Genomic DNA, 16,195 nt, shown 5'->3' with positions numbered 1-16,195 from the left:
GAAGATTAGAGGGGTTACAGCCATGGCGGGATGGCAAACTTCACGTAACTGTACTATATTACCCTCCTCTCCACTACAGACAGATGTATTATATGAAGTGGCTGTGTAGATCAGATTGGCCTCCTGACGTGCACCACATACATTTGACATTTGAAAACCACACCATAAAGATTTGACAGGGAAGACTATTTAGACTCCATTCTATACCATACAGTGCCGTCAGTGAATTTGTGTGGCGCCGTGTGAACTTTTCGTCTTCTCGATCCCCATGACGGCTGGCACATGAAATTAATTCAACGCCAAGAGACCGAGGCTGAAACCCGAGAATCGTCGGACCAACTGGACGTCATTGTTGATGCCGACGACGGGCAATTCGCAACGCGTCAAGACCAAACTTGCGAAGTAAAGCCATAAATATGGCGTCTCATCAAATAGCCATTGCGAAGGCTACATTCGCAGCAAGTTTACTGAGGCCAGACCCCGTACCAGTACCTCGCGATGATGTAGCGCAATTCCACACGCTCCTCGGCGCCGTGTCGACACAGTGCTCACCAACAAATATCCAGGTTGGGCAAAATGTTCCCAGATATAACTCCATACGATAGCTAAAATACGATCGGTGATAGAAGTGCAAACGATGGGTTCTTTCCAATGTCATCCAGTCTACAACGCGAATTACAGCTCTCGCGAAATTTCTGGCCGCGCTCTCAGCCTCATTTTCAGACGCAGATAGAAGTGCATTGGTGTCAGCTAAGAGGGAAACTTCAGCGAAAAGAAAGCGCCTACACATACTATACCTGATCAGTGATCTCATTTACCATACCAAGATCCGCGATAGAGATACCTCTTTTGCCGACAACTTCCTACCTCTTCTCGCCAACCATATCTCCAGTGCCGCCTCTTTCAAAAATAGCCCAAAGCATTTGAGGAAGATCCAGAGGTTGCTCGATATATGGGAGGAGAAACACTACTACTCAACGAACGATATAAATAAAATCCGGCAGACAGTCGAGACCGCCCAACCATCGAACTCAACGACGAACGAACCGGGAGACTCGGATTCTAGGACAGTATCTAATGTCGCAGCCAAGTCCGCCAAAGATGCCCCATTTACGATGCCTGCAATGCATGGCGACCAAAACCTACCGTGGTACGATTTGCCAGCAGGGAATCTCATGCAGCATATTATACCCAATTCAACGAGGCCAATTGATCCGACCCTTGTCAAGCCTATGCGGTTTGTGCCAGGGCAGGTGGATGAAGAACTTCTTGCCTCCGTAAAGGCATTTTTAGAGGAAGTTGAGACTATCTATGACCCAATCGCCTGCCAGGATGAAAACGAATCCCGGGCTTGGGACGTGGACGAGGTTGGTCGCCGGATTCTCCGAGACGATCTGGGCGACGTGGTTGCAGGCGACGAAGGCTATTATGGATGGTCAACTACGCTTTGTGAGAAGATGAAGAAGAGGATGAACAAAAACAAGTCTGGGCCTCCCGGAACCGAAAGGTCGAGGGTGCTGAATCGCAACTCCAGCAGGAGTCGAAGTTCAAGCCGAGATAGTCATCACGCCAAGAAACGGCGGTATGCCGGTTCTCATGCCAGCAGCAGGAGCAGAAGCAGGAGCAGTAGCAGAAGCCGGAGTCCAAGCCAAAGCAGGTTCCGAGGCAGAAACATCCCTTTCGAGGGTGCACAGCCAGAGATGCCTACGCCGCACTCTGCCGCACCTCCGTATCATCAACAACATCAGCAACATCGGCAACACTTCCCGCCGCCGCCGCAGTCAACATCTCATCATGCTGATCACGGCCAACAATACAAGCCGTGGCAACAACCTCCCCCTCCACCACAGTCCCCAGACGCATCCCAATGGCAGCAGCAACAACCGATGCATGGCTACCAGGCCACTGCGGGGGGCTGGCCCCCGCAGTATCCTACTGGCAGAGATTCTGGTCAACAACCGGGCGCACATAGTGGATCTGGTCATGGCCATAATAACAGTCATCCTGGATACAGAGGGTACTGAATGTATTATAAATATTCGGATAATCTTCACCACTTTCCAGTAGTGGTAGTTGAGATACCAGCAATAAATACCAGCAATGACCACGTAGCGAAGAAAGTTTAGAGCTAGCTCTATATTTACCAGTGCCTCACAATTTTCCTCGTATTTACTGTGCGCAGTGCATGGAGACAAAGAGAGCGTCACTGGTTGGCCATGGATGGGCTATTTCAACATTGAGAATATCAGACGGGTCCAACCTCGGTATTATAGTTTATATATGGCGGCGATTATATTACGGAATACATAAGCCTAGTACGACAACTAAAGGGACAGCAAACCAAAGGTGCACAATAAGTCGTCTTCGATTCCGATTCGGAAGGCGCCAAAAGATAAGATAATTATGCCATACTAGAGTATTCAGCGTCTAGCGTTTGGTGATAATCGTCTAACGGGTGCCGTTGACGCCCAATTAAAACTCCCGCCCACGCCCGTTATCAGCATCCAGCTCAAGGCTGTTCCCCGCACCCAAGTTAATCATGCACGACACATAATTAGCCTCTCTACTTCGTAAAATTATCAGCTACTGTAACTCCAAGTTTCCCCAAAGTTAGTGGTTCATGGTAGCGCACAGGGATAAGCATCTCCATAGTTTCTTTTGCCTTTCGCGTTGCAACTGACAACTGCTAGACGCCGCTTCTCGTCTCCAGGATATGTCTGCACAATAGCATGAAACGGGGTCGATGAGCATCGCAACTCATTCATATAGCCCCATCTCATCGTTGTGTCATACCTAATGATAACAAATCAAGTGGATACAGAAACATTCCCCTAACATAGCTCATAACTGGCGTTTAGCCTTTTGAAATAAAGCTTGTTCGAGTCATCTTTCAACGCTCAAATACCCAGACGCCGAAAGCCAAGGAAATCCAAATCTCAGACAAAGCCGCCAGTTTGCGGAGTTAGGAGGCCAGAATTTGTGTAAGGCCAAATTGGCAATTAAGGTCAACATGACCGCCCACATATCGTTCATTGTAAGCACATAATCTACCTCCCGGCTGATTGCTTTTCACAACCGCGGGCGTTGTTGGACCCAGAAAGATTGTTATCAAACATCCAACTCAAATATCAACGCCGACAAGGTCCCTGCATGCAGGATTTGAGACATAAAATGTTAACTGGCATATACAGGACGGCAACTTTAGTCTGATTCATATCCCGCTGTCTCTCTATTCAAGCTTTCTGCAGCCAATACTGCGCGTCTTGCTACCTCATGATATCGTGGTACCAAATTCGGCAGAGGCGCGGGACCACATGCCAGATCCGTCCCCGGTTCATGGCAAACAAGGATTCCTCAACATTAGCATTACGCCAATAGAATGTTCAATCGTGTGTCGAACAGACTATGCGGAGAGGGTCTTCCAGCCTGCGATGGAGCTTTTGCCAAAGGACGCGCGTGAGCAGGTCACCATCTCTCGAGATCCCTATCTGGTTTTCTCCATCAGCAGCGCTGGGATGGAGGCCAGTCAAAGGGTGATGGACCTTACAGCACCTCTGGCCATGGCCGGGATCTCGATCTTCTTTATCACGACCTATTATACCGACTTTATTTTGGTGCCTGCCAAAGACCACAAAACTGTGGTCCAAGCCCTGTTGGAACAAAAATTCGAATTCTCAGAGAGTGATGCTACATATGTAGCTCCGTCTGGGATTTCGCATTCCAGAGACACCAGCTCCGATGCTATCAAGCCATATACTCCACCACCGTCGAGTGTTGTTGAACTCCAAGAACGCACCTTCAGGCTTTTAAGCCAGAGAAATGTTGTGCCGTTTACTAATGATGGCCTATATCTCGCCCAGTGTTCAGGAAAGGAGCTCGATTCCAACAGCAACTACTCGTCACGGCCGATGTCCAACAACAGTAATGAGGCACCACCTCATTCAACCTGGCTGCAAAAAGTTGAACCTAACCTATATCTAAGTCTTGTGGCTGCCTTGGCAATACAGCCACGTTTTCTCTCTGTAACGCTGACCAAAGATGATGCACCATCACTGCTCATCGACAAAGCTTTACTCTACTTGTTTGGAAACTTTATTGCTGGGGATACAGACTGTGACTTGGTTCCGATATTTTTGGATCTTAGTAACCTCCCATTGGAATCAACGGGTATTGTCTGCGGTGTCGCTGGCCGGCTGGTAGACCAAACGAGGAGCTTCGACTCTGACGGGGGAGAGCTGACATATTTATCGACAGCCCGTGCTGGGGTAGTAATACTACCCTCGGAAAGATCAGAGGGAGCTCTTCAAGCATTAGTGCCTTCATTGGAGGCCACATAAAAGAGCTTTGACTTCCAAGCGAAGCTAAAAAAGAGCTCTTTCGCTCATGGCACGAATTTCCAAAACTTCGTTGGCGTTGGTCATCGATCTGGAGTATATCATGTTTGGATATGAAAATTGAGAATTAGATATTTACAGATTACTTTACACATCTTACCGGGCACTGTCACCAGTACGAATGATTGCGGTATCTCTGACAAGTTTACATGTATATAGTGGCAAAAAGTGTTACGTTTTGGTATGCCTGTTAATAATAACCCCCCCAAGGATCGTTGACGTCATCTACTTTCCGTGATACCACAACAAGCCCCAAACGTTCCCAGATGGCCTAGATTTCCATGTCGTAACTTATCCCAAGAAACATATCTACATGATTGGTAACTGACAGCCTGGTTACATAGTCACAATTTCGTGTCTCCATGCCAAGCCTGGTTCTCGCAGATCGAGACACGATCTTGTATATCTTCCAATCACTTTAGCTAGTTCCCCATCTGATATCCAATCATATCTACAAAGTCTAGACATAGTCTTGAGTTACCTACATCATCTCGAACGGGTCTCACCTGATACTGCTCATACACCATTGATGAGCAGCATGTTGGCTTGATAAGTGTCCCCAAACCCCCACAATCCAGGTCTTGATCGAAGGCCCTTAACCAATTTTTCCATATAGTTCCTATATATCCTACTTTTAACTGTCTTCCTTCTCCTTCGTCCTCTTCCTCTGGAAACCTATTTTTTGATCTAGCTATATTTCCTTGCAGTACTGGACATCTCAACTCTGCACGAGACGTTCTCAAAAGTCGACACCATGCTCGTCGATCCAGTTATGCCTCAGTATACAAAGCTGAGCAGCTTGCTCCCAACTGCAACTGCCCATCCATCCGTGGGTCCGATTGTGAGTGTAGCGCTCAGAAATCCAGATTTCTTCAAGCTCCTGTGCTTTGGAAGGGAACGCAGACTGACCAGAATTTCGTGCAGCCCACAGTTATCCCAGACTTGCCTGTTTACCAAGAGCTTGGCCATGCTGGACATGTTGCTCTGTGGGTAGGCTTCATTATTATGCTCCTATCCACTCTCGCCTTTATTAGCATGGCGTGGCGTGTCCCAGTGGTAAGATTACCCCTCCCCCATTAAACAATGCCACAGAATATTGACCCTTTATTAGGAAAAGCGTGTGTTCCATATTATAGCGACCTTCATTGCGGCATTCGCCACTATCTCATACTTTGGTATGGCTACTGGAGGAGGAAATTCGTTCGTGCATATGGTAGCCTCGAATTGCCACAAACACACCGACCCAGTACAAGATGTTGATGTCTTCCGGCAACTATTTTGGGCCAGATATGTCGACTGGCTCCTTACGACCCCTTTGATACTTCTCAGCCTTGCACTACTTGCTGGACTTAATGGCGCCGATATCCTCGTCACCCTCGTGGCAGATGCCGCCATGATCCTCACCGGCCTTTTCGCAGCTCTCGGCGAGACCAAGGGACAGCGTTGGGGGTTCTATATCATTGCGTGGTTGGCGTACCTCGTCGTGGTCTATCAACTCGTCATTGGAGGCCGACGTAACGCATCCCAGAGAGGTAGTGGAACCGCCAGGTTTTTCGGTGCCGTTGGAGGATTCATTCTTGTTCTCTGGACAATTTATCCAATTATATGGGCTCTCGGAGCTGGAAAGGGTAAATTGTCAGTTGACTGCGAGATTATTTGGTACGTTGTGCTTGATGCGTTGGCCAAGCCAGTGTTTGCTTTGTGGCTCCTGTCCACCCATGCTCGAACCGCCCCGACCATTGGGGGATTCTGGAGCCATGGCCTAAACAATGAGGGCGCTCTACGTCTTGATGATGACGAGGCTGCTTAAATGGTATTCCTCGAGAAACCCAATATTAATAGTTCATAATTATTGGCCGGCGGATTGGACATGGGTATGAAGAGAGCATGAACGTTTGGCGCAGTTATCTGGAACTCTTTAGCAAAATACTGGCCTTGACAACAGGATATTTCTATACAAAAACTAGCTGCTTCATATTAATCAAATGCATATTTTTTTATTGGAACTCTTCATGCTATACTGTGACTCGAATTTCATTATCCAAACGCTAGCCTGCTGTCTGACGGTGCATATATTACCTTGGGCGTTTCGGGCAGGGTAGCATACTCCTAGTGGATCAAGGCAGGAATATTCATTCCACGTAGGAGGAATAGAGCTGCTGAGAAATCCGGTTCGACTTCCAACACGCCGGGAAGGAATGGGTGATATAACATATAGACCAAATGTTCCGGAACAATGACTGGCGAGTAGCTCTTTAAAATAAGTCTAGTCAGCCATTTGGACTCTCGAGCTGGCAGTCGCTGGTACAACCTGCCAAGCGACGCTGTCGAACCACCACATGTCTCATCAACCGCCAATGGTCTCGAGTGTGGTGGTGAAGGAGGAGTCTGCCTGGCAAAGGCTACAAGCACTTGCTCGATATCTTCGATAGTAACTCCGCTCGCTCGTGGCTGCACAGCTGCTTCCTGGGAGTCATAGTCAGCACAGGAACCGTAGTTACAGCTCAATTTTGGAAACTGACTTCTTTTACATCCTGATCGACCACTCGTTCCACACATGCACCTAAATCGCCCACTCCCGCTCCAGGCTCCCTCCAACGCGTCAGGGCAGCAACTCGTGAAGACGGCAGTGATAACGCCCGACAAATTATTTTCTCCAAGCTTTTGCTGTCCAACCCGTACACTCTCTGGGTTCTATCGGGGAACAGCGTCGATAGCAAAGCTAAGCCATTTGCGTCGTGTCTGATCTTTTGCCCATGCTTCTCGAACCAATATAGAACAGCGTCTCGTGACTTCTGTGTAGCATCCTTTGGGAGGTATGGTGGATATCGCGAATAGACCTGGTCCAACCGCTCAAGGAGATCGCAGATGTGCGCGAATCGAAAAGGCATGAACGCAACTAGACATCTCCAACCTAGGGCTCAATATATGGGCCAAATAGAATGAGGTTTTAGTGTTCGTTCCAGTTGGTGGTGGGTTTAGTTCAACTTTGCCGCAATAGTAATTTGGGATGGCAATGAATAATGGAGGATAACGCGGATGCACGTGACCATCTGGCAGTAGCGGCACGGCATGGATCATTGTTTTACTACGTAACTTAACGTAAGTCGTGGCGTACTTGGGCATATGGCGTACTACCTAACGCAAACGACAACAGTCGACCAAATGACAACCACGGCCTCGGGGCTCGACTACGATGCAGTCATAGATCTCCTCTATGTCCTCGTCGTCTGTGTCTTTGGTTTGGTTAGGTACAGTACTTTCTAGCGCTATACTCTTGCCTTTTGTCGCTTTCTGTCTGGTCGCATTTTCGGCCTCTATAACTTGAGACCGTAGTTTATCTGTAGTAATATGGAACTGTCCTTTCAAAACTGCTCTCTTGCCTTTGTTCTGTGTCCTTCGTGTTTGTATTATAGCTCGTAGGTTGTCTGCTTCACGTCGTTGTAGAAAATTTCGTTTGTTTAGTCGCTGTCTCATCTGCCAATCTTTGGATGTAGCGGGTTGTAGGTGTATTAAGGACCGTAAAGCCGTAGATAAACACGGTATTGGCTTTGCGTAATGTAGAGATATCAGGCGGACCGCTATTCTGAAAGACAGACTCAAATATGTTATGTTCATTTGGTGTTTTAGGTCGGCCGTCTGTCGCATCTGTCACGGCTTTTAACGTCCGGATTGGTTTTTGTGGTTGGAATGGGTGTAAGCCGGATCCCCTCATGCGGAAGTAATGTTTAGCATCGAAAATGCGTCTGCGTGTGCTCGTACGTATGCTGTTAACCACTCTGCCTTCTGTATGCGTGTAAGTTGTGCTTCATTAAGATGTGAGAGTACGGCCGTCAACCGCTTTTTCAGTGGCCTAAACACCGCAACATCAAGCCGTTGTACATATAAGAAGCCGTTGGTCATGTCCGCCACCTGCTTTCTCACGCGTCGCTAGCTCAAACACGCGTAGTAACCATTCAATACCATGTAGATTGCTTGTCCAGCCTTTCGAGTTTGCGGAGAAGTGCCATTTATCAATGAGTTCTTGCGGGATCCAGCTTTGTAAAACGTTTTCACCTTTGAATATAATAAGAGGATCGATGGCCGTTCCATCTATGCAAATACACTCAACCGTAGACACCCATTCTTGTCGGCCTTGGTGTGCTTGATGGCGTGTACGGAGGCTGGAATCAACAATGATTCGAGTACTCTCTATAGTTCCAATCGAAAACCCCGTCTCATCCATATTATACACGTTATGTTCTTTGATTTTCAGACCCGTCACAAGGTCCTTGTACGCGTCGAACCACCCTACTAACACTTCTTTTGTAACTCCGTTCATCCTTTGCGATTCGATTCTTCTTCCTAGTCAGACTTGTAGGTGTGGATGTCGTTTAATAAAGCGTGGAACCCAATCCTGTCTAAGCGCAAAGTTCGGAATCTGTTCGTGGGTGTGCTCGTCGTCAGAGTGTTCGTGATCTTCGAAAACGCGGCAGTGGTTTATACGGATCTCATCTGCAACCTCCCGTAATAGGTATTATGGGAGGTTGCAGATGAGATAGGTATCTAGTGACTAGGCGCGTATCCACCTTTCGTAAGGACCTTTATCCACTTTAATAACGTTGCTTCTTGGTTTTTCGAGAGGAGTTGTTGTTTCTGTCGCGCTTCTGTCTGTGAAGGCATTCCTCGGACGCGGTTAGCAACAGTATTCTTACAGAGACCTAACGCTTTTGCAGCTGCATAAGAATTTATATTTGCCAGGCTGGACGCCTAATACTGCCTCTGCTACCCGGATATCAACTTCTTGCGCTTTTTGGCTTCTTCGACGTACCATTGCTGTGTTGGTTATCATTTACTTGGGTGGTGGGGTTCGCGTTAGGCCAAGTACGCCACACGCCCAAGTACGCCACGACTTACGTTACAGGGCTCAGGAGGCCAGTCAAACATCAGACCGCCACCCAACAGTCTTTCCAATGACATATCTTCGAAACGGAACACATCCGCTCTTTACAAAATATTACACTGATTCGCATACACACGTTCGTGCCTGGAAGCGCCACAACATGATATCTCATTGAACAAGATATACTCATAAATCCGTGACGACATCTGCCTCGCGGCGCCCCCCACCCCCCCCAAAGACACGATGGATACGGCGAAGCAACAGCAGGCTTCTAGCTCAAAGTTAGCTGCATCCCCTACGATACTGAGTACGAACGATATGCCGCCCGCAATTCCGGAGGCCACACCGGCGCCAGGAGAAGAGTCGTCAATGTTGCCGCCTCCCGTACCTGAGCCGAGGAGCAGGCCACTATCGTTAGTATCGAAGAAGAACAATCGGTTATCAATTAGCTTTCCAGTGCAACCATCCGGGACAATGTCCCCTGGGAGACAGACACCGACTCAAAACTCTGCATTTCCATCACCCCTCGCTGCCAATCAATCGGCGTTACCGTCACGGCAAGATTCACCAGGGTTTATGCAAGCTTTAGCTGGACAAGAGCGAAAGGTCTTCGAGCTCCGAGAAGAACTGAACCGAGCTGAAGTGGAGCTTAAGAAGCTTAAAACACAATGGGCGATTCACGAAGCAGATAAGAAGAGGGCAGAAATTAGGCTGGTGCGGAGGCTCGAGCCGATGCAACTAGAGGACACAATCCAGGGCCAAGCCACCCCATTGGGCGATGAAGATATTGCTAGAAGGAGTGCTGAGCTTGATCGCCGAAAGGCGATTCTTGCGGTAAACGTCACCAAAGTTTCGAGGAGGAAAATAATCACGGGTGGCCATACTCGCGCGCTATCGTTGTTATCTCGAGATAGGTCTCCGAATGGGCAGTACCCAAGCTTCGATACTGTCGAGAGGAGTAGGGATGGTTTTGACGTTGGCCCCGGTCTTCCTGCGATACCCCGGAAGATGACGATGCCGGATACCAGACAAGGCCTTTCTAGGGTCACCTCAGATAGAGCAAGGCATTCTTACCAGGGCAGTACGACTATTGGCGTTAAGCAAATTGCTGAGGATTTAAAGGCTGGGTTATGGACATTTATGGAGGACTTGAGACAGGCAACTGTCGGTGAAGAAGCCCTCGAGCGACCTCCCACAGGTGAAGAGTCGGGTAGGTTTGTAGACAATTCTAGAACAATCGCAAATACCACAGGAGCGAAAAAGGCCAGCCATGGACCGATAGCAAAGAAGTCCACTAGCAGGGACCGTGGGGCAGCTTCGACTTCGAAGGCAGTTCCAGTGTCGAGGGCAAAGGATACTGGCCCGCAGTCACTATCACAGACGCAACCTACCCAACCGTCAACTCCGCCGCCGAATAAAACGACCATGTCTACCTCGACAGTCGACGATGATTGGACAAATTGGGACTCCTCTTCTTCAAAGGAAGCTTCACCTCGGTGGAGCAACAGTACCATGCCATCGTCGGATGACGCTAGCGAGGCGGGGAAACCATGGTGAGAAGAATTTCAGCGCTCCAACGACTTATTGTAAGATTTTTACTTACACGTTTCAAGCGCCGAGTCTAGTGATCTAAAGGAATCTTTGATAACCGACACGCCTCCTGTGGAAGAAGAATCACCCTGGGCGGCATTTAATAATTTTACTCCTGTGAATTTGAAGCGCACAGCATCGAATTTCATAAAAGAGTTTGAAAATAGTCTCACGCCTCCGTCACAATCACCCAGCAACGGCCGCGATAACCCCGGGATGCAGTTGTCCAAGGACAAAATTATCTTCGACAACGAGGCACGACTTCTACTGAACAACCTGCCTTGAAATGGCCAGATGTATATAATGCGCCTAACGAACTTACTGATGCTGGATACGGACGCTTATCGACGCTGGGTCTGTACGATTACTGATACCGGATATCGGCGATTTTTGATGGTAGAAGCTTATTTAGATTCTATACTCGTGCTGCTCAAATCTCTTGAGTGGCTGTGCGCACGGGAGAATATCAATTTTGGATGTAGATCCGTTTGCCCTGTGTTATTGTTATATGTGCTCAACTCCTATATGCACTGCAGAGGTGCTGTCAACGCTCACTGGTCCCACAAATACCCTTCTACACTTTTCACGACCACAAGCACTGTGGTTCATCCCCTTTGTGCTTTGCCACTCGAGCCGCAGAAGGCAGCAAAATTAATCGATGTTCACGTGCTCATTTAAAAACCTCTCGATTCCTGAATAATTATATCTTTCAAATAAGAAGCCATAATCAATGCCATAGATATATATAAGACACGTTATCAAGTTTATCAAAATGAGGAGTTAAGTCGGGGGTGAGTGGGGTTCAGCCAGCCATGTCCCGCCGCAGGTGGTCCAGAAAAGCCTAGCTAAGCGGAGTTGGATGGCAGAATTTATATTTCTTATGCCAACCTGGAGGGACATCAGTACGACCGCAACACTCAAAGGCCAGCCACAGCGCAGACATCCAGATATCGAAATGAACGGGCCTATGTTTGGCGGGTTCAGTGGCGGCGGCCAGCAGATTAATGGAGGCGATGCGGACGCCATGGCTGCGGTGAGAAATGTTCGTCCAACCCCATATACGGATCCCTAGAATGGGACCGACCGGACATGGAGATGCGCAATGCCTGTTGCCGCCTTATGACTTAGTACTGACTTGGATAGATGCAAATGATTATGGAGTCGTGTCCTACGAAGGCTATCATGTCTGGAACAATGGGATTTGCTTTGGGTGGCGCGTTCGGTCTCTTCATGGCATCTGTAAGTTGACCAACCCCTCGAATGATAGCCGCGCATTCAACCTACTAGTCTTATCAGTTTCTAACTTGCTGCTACAGATGTCATACGATACACCTATGACCCCAGAAGGCCGAGCCATGGGCAACCTCCCGCTCAAAGAACAGCTACGAAAAGGTTTCAAGGACATGGGTCAGCGCTCTCTTTCGTCCGCGAAGAACTTCGGCAAAGTCGGCGCCATTTTCGCCGGTACGGAGTGCTGTATAGAAAGTTATAGGGCGAAGAATGTACTCTCGAATGGTATTATCGCTGGATGCATTACCGGAGGCGTGCTTGCTGCGCCGGCTGGACCACAAGCGGCTGCAATCGGATGTGGCGGGTTTGCGGCATTCAGTGCGGTTGTCGATGCTTATATGAGGCAACCGAAAGAGGACTGATTGTGGAAAGTTGTGGTATCATGGGTTGGGGTGATATGTTCCAGTGGCGTTTATAGAGAAACTCTCCGGTCCGGTTGTAAGATTATGTATGTGTATGGCTTGTACAAAGAGGTGGAAATGGCATATGCATGAGCGGCATGGCGTTTGGAAAGCGGACTTTATAGTCTTGGGAGATATAAAGTCTTTGATAGTTGGCTGCGATGGAATGATTTCACAGCGATTCTTGGCGAAAGCCATTGAAGGGGGGGTAATGTTGTATTACACACAGGTAAATACATACACGAATTATATTTGGATTCAAGACATCAAGCCTTTGGGATGTATTTCTATATATTACGTGGACCACGATAGAAGCCCTTTCGTAGTTTGTACACCAGGGAGACCCCGCGCCCCTTTCGCTAACCCCCTCCCCATTCCCCATGCTATAATGCTACAAGCCTTCAAATCCAAATGGCGCCTCCCATTGTAATATTAGCTGTTGGAAAAAACCGTAGTCTTCAATTTGAATCCCAGAAAGTTCCTCAATGCTCATGCTTCTTCATCATCGTCCATCCTCGCGCGCTTTGACGCACGTGGCTCGTCAGCTTGGATCCCATATCTCTTTCCACTTCCGCCCTTCTCCACCTCTGAAATCAGCTCCGCGACATTGAAAGGGTCTTCGCCGCTATCTTTCTCGAACTGAACAGGTCCTTCACGTTCCTGCAGAATGCTGTTAGCCACATTGTTCGATCTGTATTGGGACATATGATCACCTACCTCAGCATCCTCTGCACCCTTGAAACCACCGCGGCCAAGTACTTCGAAGCGACTGGATTTCTGTATCCTCAACATCTCGTTACCTGCAGCTTCTTCACCCTCCCCATCATCCATGTTTTGCCGCGGCCTGTATATGCTGCTAATAGCATCCTGCGCCGCAAATAATGGCTTGTCATATGCTTGATCTTCGTTGAACCCTGTATCGAATCCACTCGTCTGGTTAAAAAGCCTAGAGTCCCACATGCTTTCTGTTGACTGAGTAGGTTTGGCAAGACCGAGTGCTACCTTTTCGGATATGTCACGGTTCTGTTCTCTTGCCATCATCTGAACACGCCTTTCTGCTCCCATCCTTGATTGCCTGAGTTTACGTTCTTCCTCCCGATGCCTCTCCTGTCGTGCCTTCTCGCGCTCCCGTACCTCCTGATCATCGTCGCTAGCGGAATAATCTGATTCCGAGCCCGAATAGCTTCTAGATCTTGACCTCGAGTCGCGAGACCCTCTTCGGCCAGCCCCAGCATTTGTTCGCTCTTCGCGCGCCTTCTGTGCAAGCATACGAAGGTGGTCCTCCTTTTGCTCCTTCTCCTTCTCTGCTAGCCTCTGTTGCATAATTGCGCGCTGCTTGACTTCTTCTCTTGCGTGTCGGTCAGCCGTGAACAACGCTTCGGCAAATTGCGCAAACTTGTCGTTGATCGTCACGTCTTGTAGGCCACGTCCATCTGCTGCCAGACGCTTATCCAGCGGAACAGTATAACCCTTTGGATTCTTCCAGTTAGATACCGGTGGAGGGATCTTCCAGGCTTCTTGGTCTTCTGCTGTCAATTTTCGGGGTGGCGAATGCATAACTGGAGGTGGTGGACTGGGTGGGCCTCTCGGGATCTTTTTGTGCTTGAACTTCGGTGGCTCCATCGGATCTTGTTGTCGCTCCACGATTTTCATTATCCGGTCGTTCTTCCTTGTGTTATCGCCCATCTGGTTTGCTGGTGTATATCGCACATATGTCGGGTCCTTCCTCGCCCCTACGTTAACATTCTTGGGCTTTTGTGCAGCGACCGCACCACTGACTAGCACTGCCAGGGCATTCTTCGTCTTTTCTGTTGAGGCCGCCACCTCTTCTTCGCTTGGGCGACTTAGGTTTATATCTCCAGCATCGGCCCGCTGTCGCAGAGGAATCAAGTCCTTAAAGGAAGCGTGAACGATTCGGTTGTCGTTGTGACCACGGCGGGCAATAGCATCGTATTTCACTTTCCCTTCGGCGTCTACCTGGACAGCAAGTGCATTGCTTGTTGCTTGCCCTTTCCTGCCCATGTCCATCGGATATTGTGCTACTGGGATTTCAGGAAAGGCTCCCCCGTCGCCGAAGTCGTCTGCGCCTCGAGGCCGCCATCCTGCTCTCCGACCATAGGGTGGCGGACCGGATTTCTGTCCGGTCAAGTTAGGATGAGTATTCTGGATTCTGGCTGGGTTGTTACCTTTAATACTATCTGAGATTCGTTCAAAGCCTCAGCACCAACGATGCGCGGACCTCTTTGTTGAGCGTGCTGTGATATCGCCTCTTCTTCGCCGGTGTATTTGGGAAGAGGCAAGGCCTTAAATAACGAGGATGATAAGGACGCCATCGCGCGTTGCTGCAATGTTGGTCAGGTGAGTTTACTTTTGAGATTCTGGAATCATGGCCAAGAGGCGAGCTTAGCCAAAACCACCAGTATTAGCGTGTGCGATAGGCGCGTCGCGCTACAAACTGCCACGGTACAACAGATACATATGTAAAACCTATAGCCGCCGTAGGACAACTTCACATTTCCAGCGTGAGCAATAAATCCCATAGACTCATCAGACTGAGTCACGCTTTACGTGAAAGTGGCTATTTATGACTGGAAGCCAGAACCCAGGAAAGGCGCTTCAGTTGGGTCATGTGATTTTATATTGTACTCTACTAAGGTTGCCACGGTCTCCAAAAACAATGTGCTCCTTCCTGCCAGGCAGACTTGCCCCTCCCTGTTCGTTCCAATCATGTTGCCACATAAAAGTCCAGGAATCCCGTAACGCCATGCAGTTAACTCACCCAACATCGCTTCATACATAGCCCTTCCTGGCGCCCTGGGGTGACAGCATGAGCTTCTTGACTGACTGGTAGTCCACCGTGGAGCTTACCTGGAAAAAGAAGCGCACGATGAAGACTTGCAGCGCAGCCATTGCGATCATCATCAAGCTTTCTATTATGCTGAGGTTGAAGATCCTCCGCTCTGTGCTTCGGACGGTGCTGAAGTTACGGTTCTCTCGCGTGCGGAAGTATTTCTGGTTGCGGGTGATTGTTGAGAGCTGGCCGGAGAGCTTGAAGATAGACTCTTCCAGGGCGGAGGTTTGCTCGGGCGAAGTGCCTTGCTTGGATGGCAAGCTTGTGCGCTCTTCATTCTCGACCTGGACGGGTATACAGTCAGCGGTTGGTTTGGGAGCAATTCGTTGCACGTGTCCAACTCACAGTTATCTCGAAGTCCACAAATTTCTCGGCGAAGGTGCTCATCTCATTGTTGAAACAGAACCTGTACTCCCCAACCTCAGTAGCCGTGAAGACAAAGTCTCCCTGACGCTCCTTCTGCCCGTCCATCATGATCTTCTCGTTAGGGCCAACAACTTCATAGTCGACATCGAATGAGCCTCCTGCTTGGACCTGGGCGCAATTTAACGTTAGCAACTCGTAGATACAGTGTCAATCCATGTGCAGGTGCTTACAGCGAAGTAAAATGCGATCTTGGCGCCTGAATGCTCCACGGAGCTGAAAAAGCAGGCCTTCTCGTTGGCGCTCAACTTATAGGTGAGGGCGGTCGCAGAGACGATGGGCGTTAACGACGCCAGGACGCCGCAGGCCCATACCAAAAGTCTCATGGTGAGATTGTTGAGTTTATTCGCCTGACGTTTGTGGG

At 48.9% G+C, this 16,195-nt stretch overlaps 8 protein-coding genes across 8 annotated transcripts; 5 read left to right on the top strand and 3 right to left on the bottom strand.

The window, feature by feature from the left end:
• The first annotated feature begins 206 nt into the window (after window positions 1–206).
• Window positions 207–2,520, top strand: VC83_01767 (uncharacterized protein). The gene is made up of 2 exons (XM_024465441.1): window positions 207–566; window positions 627–2,520. The coding sequence occupies exons 1-2, from the start codon at window positions 417–419 to the stop codon at window positions 2,022–2,024; spliced, it is 1,548 nt and encodes a 515-aa protein (XP_024327199.1). The 5' UTR covers window positions 207–416; the 3' UTR covers window positions 2,025–2,520.
• On the top strand, window positions 2,521–4,628 carry VC83_01766 (uncharacterized protein). Its single transcript, XM_024465440.1, has 2 exons — window positions 2,521–3,034; window positions 3,192–4,628. The coding sequence occupies exons 1-2, from the start codon at window positions 3,011–3,013 to the stop codon at window positions 4,335–4,337; spliced, it is 1,170 nt and encodes a 389-aa protein (XP_024327200.1). The 5' UTR covers window positions 2,521–3,010; the 3' UTR covers window positions 4,338–4,628.
• Window positions 4,629–6,392, top strand: VC83_01765 (uncharacterized protein). The gene is made up of 3 exons (XM_024465439.1): window positions 4,629–5,235; window positions 5,319–5,450; window positions 5,506–6,392. Exons 1-3 carry the CDS (start codon window positions 5,149–5,151, stop codon window positions 6,202–6,204), a joined length of 918 nt encoding a protein of 305 aa, XP_024327201.1. The 5' UTR covers window positions 4,629–5,148; the 3' UTR covers window positions 6,205–6,392.
• Window positions 6,393–7,516, bottom strand: VC83_01764 (uncharacterized protein). Its single transcript, XM_024465438.1, has 2 exons — window positions 6,917–7,516; window positions 6,393–6,860 (listed from the first exon to the last, which is right to left on the bottom strand). Exons 1-2 carry the CDS (start codon window positions 7,283–7,285, stop codon window positions 6,504–6,506), a joined length of 726 nt encoding a protein of 241 aa, XP_024327202.1. The 5' UTR covers window positions 7,286–7,516; the 3' UTR covers window positions 6,393–6,503.
• Window positions 7,517–8,380: 864 nt separating this feature from the next.
• On the top strand, window positions 8,381–11,623 carry VC83_01763 (uncharacterized protein). The gene is made up of 2 exons (XM_024465437.1): window positions 8,381–10,829; window positions 10,890–11,623. Exons 1-2 carry the CDS (start codon window positions 9,520–9,522, stop codon window positions 11,149–11,151), a joined length of 1,572 nt encoding a protein of 523 aa, XP_024327195.1. The 5' UTR covers window positions 8,381–9,519; the 3' UTR covers window positions 11,152–11,623.
• Window positions 11,624–12,820, top strand: TIM22 (Mitochondrial import inner membrane translocase subunit tim22). The gene is made up of 3 exons (XM_024465436.1): window positions 11,624–11,908; window positions 12,010–12,105; window positions 12,183–12,820. The coding sequence occupies exons 1-3, from the start codon at window positions 11,726–11,728 to the stop codon at window positions 12,516–12,518; spliced, it is 615 nt and encodes a 204-aa protein (XP_024327196.1). The 5' UTR covers window positions 11,624–11,725; the 3' UTR covers window positions 12,519–12,820.
• A 226-nt stretch (window positions 12,821–13,046) lies between these two features.
• Window positions 13,047–14,890, bottom strand: PRP45 (mRNA splicing protein; the record flags this gene model as incomplete). The annotated part of the gene is made up of 3 exons (XM_024465435.1): window positions 13,047–13,217; window positions 13,275–14,693; window positions 14,744–14,890. 3 exons carry the CDS (start codon window positions 14,888–14,890, stop codon window positions 13,047–13,049), a joined length of 1,737 nt encoding a protein of 578 aa, XP_024327197.1.
• A 457-nt stretch (window positions 14,891–15,347) lies between these two features.
• On the bottom strand, window positions 15,348–16,157 carry VC83_01760 (uncharacterized protein; the record flags this gene model as incomplete). Its single annotated transcript, XM_024465434.1, has 3 exons — window positions 15,348–15,692; window positions 15,754–15,942; window positions 16,005–16,157. 3 exons carry the CDS (start codon window positions 16,155–16,157, stop codon window positions 15,348–15,350), a joined length of 687 nt encoding a protein of 228 aa, XP_024327198.1.
• Between the last annotated feature and the right edge of the window lie 38 nt (window positions 16,158–16,195).

This window comes from Pseudogymnoascus destructans (genome assembly GCF_001641265.1).
Source record: "Pseudogymnoascus destructans isolate 20631-21 unplaced genomic scaffold scaffold_3, whole genome shotgun sequence".
Lineage (NCBI taxonomy): Eukaryota > Fungi > Ascomycota > Leotiomycetes > Thelebolales > Thelebolaceae > Pseudogymnoascus > Pseudogymnoascus destructans.
The sequence above is the reverse complement of the archived record's forward strand: the minus strand, read 5'-3'. Positions and strand labels throughout refer to the sequence as shown.

Coding starts and splice junctions, on each gene's coding strand:
- VC83_01765 (XM_024465439.1), top strand. CDS start 5,149: ATGCTCGTCGATCCAGTTATGCCTCAGTATACAAAGCTGAGCAGCTTG. Junction 5,236..5,318: donor ATCCATCCGTGGGTCCGATT/GTGAGTGTAGCG, acceptor AATTTCGTGCAG/CCCACAGTTATCCCAGACTT. Junction 5,451..5,505: donor TGGCGTGGCGTGTCCCAGTG/GTAAGATTACCC, acceptor ACCCTTTATTAG/GAAAAGCGTGTGTTCCATAT.
- VC83_01764 (XM_024465438.1), bottom strand. CDS start 7,285: ATGCCTTTTCGATTCGCGCACATCTGCGATCTCCTTGAGCGGTTGGAC. Junction 6,861..6,916: donor TCGATCAGGATGTAAAAGAA/GTCAGTTTCCAA, acceptor TATGACTCCCAG/GAAGCAGCTGTGCAGCCACG.
- VC83_01767 (XM_024465441.1), top strand. CDS start 417: ATGGCGTCTCATCAAATAGCCATTGCGAAGGCTACATTCGCAGCAAGT. Junction 567..626: donor GCTCACCAACAAATATCCAG/GTTGGGCAAAAT, acceptor GATCGGTGATAG/AAGTGCAAACGATGGGTTCT.
- VC83_01766 (XM_024465440.1), top strand. CDS start 3,011: ATGACCGCCCACATATCGTTCATT. Junction 3,035..3,191: donor CCGCCCACATATCGTTCATT/GTAAGCACATAA, acceptor TGGCATATACAG/GACGGCAACTTTAGTCTGAT.
- VC83_01763 (XM_024465437.1), top strand. CDS start 9,520: ATGGATACGGCGAAGCAACAGCAGGCTTCTAGCTCAAAGTTAGCTGCA. Junction 10,830..10,889: donor AGCGAGGCGGGGAAACCATG/GTGAGAAGAATT, acceptor ACACGTTTCAAG/CGCCGAGTCTAGTGATCTAA.
- TIM22 (XM_024465436.1), top strand. CDS start 11,726: ATGGCAGAATTTATATTTCTTATGCCAACCTGGAGGGACATCAGTACG. Junction 11,909..12,009: donor CCATGGCTGCGGTGAGAAAT/GTTCGTCCAACC, acceptor TGACTTGGATAG/ATGCAAATGATTATGGAGTC. Junction 12,106..12,182: donor TCGGTCTCTTCATGGCATCT/GTAAGTTGACCA, acceptor TTGCTGCTACAG/ATGTCATACGATACACCTAT.